Source organism: Mizuhopecten yessoensis, unplaced genomic scaffold (genome assembly GCF_002113885.1).
Source record: "Mizuhopecten yessoensis strain PY_sf001 unplaced genomic scaffold, ASM211388v2 scaffold5181, whole genome shotgun sequence".
Lineage (NCBI taxonomy): Eukaryota > Metazoa > Mollusca > Bivalvia > Pectinida > Pectinidae > Mizuhopecten > Mizuhopecten yessoensis.
Genome location: NW_018405920.1, coordinates 193,167 through 199,867, shown reverse-complemented (window position 1 = coordinate 199,867; position 6,701 = coordinate 193,167). Strand labels below are relative to the sequence as shown.

The 6,701-nt window shown below is 32.6% G+C and overlaps 1 protein-coding gene across 2 annotated transcripts in view; it reads right to left on the bottom strand.

Moving 5' to 3' along the window:
* Positions 1–3,245, bottom strand: part of LOC110450329 (D-beta-hydroxybutyrate dehydrogenase, mitochondrial-like) — a 12,038-nt gene extending 8,793 nt beyond the window's left edge. The window contains exons 1-2 of one of the 2 annotated variants that reach the window (XM_021497800.1): positions 3,093–3,245; positions 657–874 (exon numbers count right to left, since the gene is read on the bottom strand). In XM_021497800.1, the coding sequence (XP_021353475.1) occupies positions 657–861 (205 nt within the window). In that variant the 5' untranslated portion in view covers positions 862–874; positions 3,093–3,245. Of the gene's footprint in view, positions 1–656; positions 875–2,871; positions 3,062–3,092 lie in introns of those variants that run through there. The other variant, XM_021497801.1, reaches the window with a different exon arrangement.
* Between the last annotated feature and the right edge of the window lie 3,456 nt (positions 3,246–6,701).

Below are 6,701 nucleotides of genomic sequence, written 5' to 3'. Positions count from 1 at the left end.
CATACTGTATAGGACATATACAGTACAAACTGTATATGACATATACAATATATACTGTATAGTACATATTCAATACATACTCTATAGGACATATACAATACATACTGTATAGGACATACACATTACAAACTGTATAGGACATATACAGTACAAACTGTATAGGACATATACAGTACATACTGTATAGGACATATACAGTACAAACTGTCTATGACATATACAACATATACTGTATAGGACATGTACAGTACATACTGGATATTGGCGGTATTGTTACTTTAGCGCTTTCTGTGCCTTTTAATTTTGATTGTACTAATACGGACCGGAGGCATTCTGTGTCATTTCCGGCCTCATGGAAGTAAAATTTTCAACTTGAATGTACTTAACAATTTCTGTTATAAACATCATATTGGTAAATTGGGTCTCTCTTTCTTATGCACATGTTATCAATACGTGGGCGAAGATGCCCTACCATAGCAACACAATTGCCGAAATGACCAAAGAAAAAACATAAATGACTTAGTTAGAATTCGTTTTTAAAATATGATGTGTATATTTTTGCGATGAGCTATGACCATTCAAAATTTTCTAAAACACTTTAACTCGGAGAAGGAAATCCCTTAAATTTTAAACAAAACAAAAAACTCTCGTAATACCCGTATCACATCCTGTGATCAGAATGCCTTGACCATTGATGTCCATCCATGTGTTCTGGCTACGTTTGTATATCCATACACCAACATAACAAAGTAGCATCACTGCGATGTAAAACAGGTGTCGATACAAAACGTTACACAGCACCAGCGCAAAACATACATAGTGACAGATCTCGTAAAATCTCCTGGAAATGTCGAAGGCCATTTATAAACAAGATCTGTAATAGAAAGAAAACAAACAACAGAACAGGGAAAAATTAGAACAAAGCGCACATTTAAATAGATACCCTTGAAACCATTGAAAGGTGAATAAGACCATGTGTTCTGGAAGGGTAAGCGTCTTATGCTACACAGAGGACATCCGCCATGTAAATCTGAGTCGAATCAAATAAATGTCACGTCCTGATATCGAGAATCGATTAGTGACAACAAATTCACAAGGTACTCTAATGACCCTAACATAACCCTTCATGTCACACATAGATAAAACCTATTTCCCTGCGAAACACTTATTGCGACCGTAAAACTTGTCCATACTCTTAATCAACTGACATCTTTGGGAGCCATGTTATATGTTGACCACAACATCTATCACGGATATCATAATTTAAGCAAGCTCTTGAGTCCAAAATAAGTTGCGACATCGAAATGGTCATTCTTTTCGAACAGTTAAGTAGTAAACTGTCCCTGTTTGTCATGTTGAAAAGTAAGGATTGAGGAAAGCAGGCTAATGTTGAGAGTCTGTGGTGTCATTTATTTCGATCTCTGGACGATTTAGTGTATATACAATCGATGTGGTTAATGGATTTCTCGTTATTTAGAAACAGCACATGGTTAATTCATCTGAATGTTAATTTGAAGGAAAACGCAAGGTTTTTGGTAAAAGACCTGATAAGCAGGTCGATAAATTCAGCTTCCTATGAAAACAGAAACAAATCGGTCTGAAGAAGGGAACATTTCGTTCCATGTTAACGCCTGCAGACTGCTTTAAAATATTGCCAAAGAAATATAGTGTGTACTAGGAACTCAGTTATTCTCACAGCATCGTCTTCGGTTTATTTCGTTTTAGTGTATTTTACACAAATTATATATCATGAATTAGCCTTCCTTTGATTAGATATATATTATATCAGGTGTAAGACCACCTTTGATTGTATAACACTACATCATTGGTAAGCCATACTATCATTATCAATAACTAATTCATTGGTAAGACTTCAAATACTGATACATCACTTCAGCTTGGTTTATCCCTTAGATGATCGTTTATCTGTACAACATGAGCACATTTTCTGATAGTTTTATTTGACTCTAGCAAGGTAAGCTCTTTGAGAGTAATATATTTATACATAAAGAAAGCTCTCTAGCAGCTTTTTTTATTGCTAGTATATTATATCATATTATGAATTGATAGTAATTAATAACTACAACTTGATAGGTTACCCTTGTACAGGCTGATATGTCGCTGATATCGGAGTAAAACTGCAGTATTCCTGCAGTGATATCACGGAAAATGTGACATTGAGCTCAACGAAATATGCACATTGAAGTGTAATACGTGTGTATTCATATCTCAAGCGGCACTATCTTCTGCAACACCCTAAGTGGTTTAATCATAATCTCGTGGCGGTCTGTGAAATACAATATCAATATGCGGTCACCCTTTTTAGAAACAACAAGTTGATAATTCCCTTATGGCGTCACTTGAAATGTAACGTCTTTATGCTTTCTGCCAAATGAAATACTCTTCTCCTCAGTATTTGCATACGTACCCACGTTAAATTGTTAAAATAGAGCATTATTGCATATCAACAACACGTAAGGAATTTCATTTTGGTGAATATTTATCAATGTAGGACTTTCGTTGAGGTGAATAATGTTAGATGAACCTAAAAAGCGACATAAACTGAGACCAAGTCGAGGTCGAAACAACTTTTTACATCCATATAACTACTTTCATCATCGTGTTTAGAATGTCAGGAAAACAAGCCTGTAGTAGCTACAAAGTTACTGTACCGCAATGAAAGTCCTAAAGAATTATATTAGATATGTTGTTGTGGTTTTTATACCATTTGAATTGATTTAACGTTATAGATCAAGAGAAATTGCTAAATTTGACAGACTACATTGTGACTCTACAATTAAAGTGATGTTATAAAAGATATTGACCTGCTAATTATCAAAATAGCAACACCTAGTAATTATCACAACTTACCGACCTACACGTGATTATAATTCAGCCAATGATGACGTAGAAAACAGTGTCATGTCATATGTGGTTAAATGCATCTGGAAACGAATATTCACCTTGACTTTGTCTCGGTCAATATCTCCTTTTCAGGCTCACATAAACACATATGCACCATAACTGATACATTTGCAGCATTATGTATTTGACAGAACAAGGGCAATAACTATTATTAAGAAGTGCCATACCTGAGAACTGTCCTCGTTCTACATGTATTATGTCCGGTCTTTGCCACGATAAGAATATGTGCCACTTATCAAGTCATACATAACACACATAAACTTCTATCAAATTCCTCAAGTCGGCTCAACAGCTGATAAGGTTAAGGTAAGACTGGAGAATTACTTATATGTGTGTGATATAATGGCTCTTTGAACTACGTGAGGCGTACGTCAAAGTGTATTATCAAGCTGACTGTGTGTTTTAACGACGTCATTAAAATTTAAAAGATTTATATATGAGAGTGCTTTCTACGTTGTAATATATTGACATTTTTCTTCTTACATCAAAGCACAATAACTTTCACTCAACTTATTTATGACGAATTTATGTAATTAACGAATAGTTTGAGAGCGTATATACATTACAGTTTACATGATCAAGGTACATGTTTTACGTTACAGCATACAAACACAAATAGAATAGTTTCAGAGTGTTACATACATTACGGTTACATCAGGGTACATGTTTTACGTTACAGCATACAAACACAAATAGAATAGTTTGAGAGTGTTATATACATTACAGTTTACATCAGACTACATGTTTTACGTTACAGCATACAAACACAAATAGAATAGTTTGAGAGTGTTATATACATTACGGTTTACATTAGAGTACATGTTTTACGTTACAGCATACAAACACAAATAGAATTGTTGACTGGATGGTGTGACAAAGAAATTTCCAAGCAAACGGTGATTTTTTTCAACCGGATAATTGATGATGATTTTCTTCTTTCATATTATTTCAGTCATCGTACTTTACATCGTTCTTTACATCGTACTTTTACATCGTACTTTTACATCGTACTTTACAAAAGACGAATATCATATAACATCGCAAAAAAATCATCGGAAGGAAGATAACGCACGATCACGTAAGGTTTAACTCTCAATGACGTCATTAGATAGTCACCGTCACGTAGATCACGTGCTCTAAGTAAGCCAGGCGCTCGAGAACGCCTAAAGGAATAGGTACAGATGACGTTCAAAAATCCTTTCTTTTGCTTACTAAAATAGCTAGATCTCCGTCCAGTACAAACATCTAAATGATATACAACATTAATATTGATACAGAGACGAGGATTCCTTTACCTACCAATATACAGAGCGGAAGTTTCCATTACTTATACATATTCAAAAGACTCCTGAGGATTTAATCATTTAAAAAAAACCGAAAGACGTGAACAAAATGCTGATCATTTTCTATTTTTCTTTATTATATTGAATGATACCAAACGTAAAAATTAATAGAAACAAAAACTAATTAATATATATATATATATCGATCATAAATACATATAGAGGATATAAAGGGTTTGTAAAAGAAACTAAAATAAAACTCATGCATTATCATACATTCATATGAAATCGTTCAATCAAATGTCATGGACTGTTTTAGAATAGAAGGTAAACTATAATGAAATATATTTAAATTGAATTTAAGAATACTTATATGATATAAGAAAAATAACAAAAACTAAACTTTCCAACATCCGACTTATTATATATATTTGATATAGGTCTATAATTACAAATTAATGTATAAATTTGACCTAAGTTATAGAAAAAATGTCAGGTTGTAAACCGAGATACAGACAGGGTTAAAATAAACCTAAAGGGCATGATATATATCGATTCATGCTGACAGATTTTCTCTGTGCTCTTTTGTGTTATATCATCTGTGTCATGTTTGTATCTTGATAGAGGCTCGGGTGACCGTGGGTCAGTTCCCAGAGATAATATACAAATAGACATTATGAAAGGATGTATTAGGATAAATCTGGTGAAAAATATCCAAGAAATTGTATAGTTACCCGGTTTAATGAGGAAGTGGTAAATAATTACGACTCTTCATGGACCCCCACATAGGTCTTCTCTTCCAATCATGTAGTGGGAAATAATGGGTCTACCTTGGATACAGTGTGTCCACCTTCTTTTGAATACGCTCAAGTAGATACGATAAGACAGCAGAAACAACATTTTATAATTTAAGCTTCATTATAATCAAATGTAAATAGGCTGATGAAGGGTTAGTTGGCCAACTATTATATATGTATTCCAAATAATGTAGATAAATCAAACCGTGGGATAAAAATATCAAACAAATATAAGATGTCATTGATATACTTGAATATGATAGAACACAGCAGGTCCACTACAGTGATGTATAATGTTATTCAAAGGTAGGTTCAATGACCGATACGAACAAGTGATTAACTCGCATGATCTACATGATCTTCAATCACAAATTCATTCAAATGATAAATATTTAACTATATCTCAGAAAGAAAAAAAATGCAGAACGTTGTCTTTATTATTCAATGTTCTTACAAAACTGTAGGTCATCATTGTTCACAATGAAACTAACAAATAAAACTTTTCTTAATCACAAATGAACTAAAAGTTAAAGATTGTCCTAAATCACAAATCTACTAACAAATTAAGGAATGTCCTAAATCACAAATAAACTAAGAAATGAAGAATTTTGCTAAATTACATGTACAAACAAACTGAAACTTAAAAGATTATCCTTAATCGAAAATAAATTAACAGATTAAAATTGTCCTCAATCGCAAAAGAACTAAAAACATATAGATTTATATAAACCATAAATGAACTAATAGCATTGCATTGCCCTTAATGAAAATAAACTATAGATTATAGATTTTCCTTAATCGCAATTAAACTGAAAGTGGATAGATTGTACTTGATCACAGAAAAACTGACAGGGTATTGGCCCTTAATCACAGATAATAATGTATTGTAATGAAAATAGCATGTTATATAATGGAGTAAATGACATATAAACAAATAACTTGAAAAAAACGAACATAAAACAGATATATTTAGGATCGAATATATGTATATTATAGCGCACATCAATATCAGCGCACTGTCGAATTTAAAATACAATATACATACGCTCTAATTAAATGAATAATTGAGAGCAGCATTTAAAGCTCGAGAAGCACTAAAATAACACTTAAATGCACGTACATGGTATACGTTTTCCGAAACTGCAGATGATCCTAAAATCCTAAAAGATTGCTGAAAACCACATATAAAAATAATAAGTCTAAACTATCCTTAATACAAAATAAATTAATATCACATAATTTCTCATAACGTACACATGAAATTAAGAAATATGCGTTTTATTTACATGATATGGATATAAGTACATCATAAATTACTTAACAAAATCGTCACTTAACTGATATGATATAGACACACTGACAAGCATTATTTACAGATAAACTATATTGTCCTAAATCTCTGATAAACTAATAGGGTATACGTTGTCCTAAATCACAAATAAACTAACAGGGTATACATTGTCCTTTATCCCTGATAAACTGACAGGTACACATTGTCCTTAATCACTGATAAACTGACAGGGTAAACATTGTCCTTTATCACTGATAAACTGACAGTGTATATCCTTGTCCTTCATCATAGACAAACAGACAAATTATACAGTGTCCTAATTAACAGTAACTGCCAGGGTACACATTGTCCTTAATCACTGATAAACTGACAGGGTACACATTGTCCTTAATCACTGATAAACTG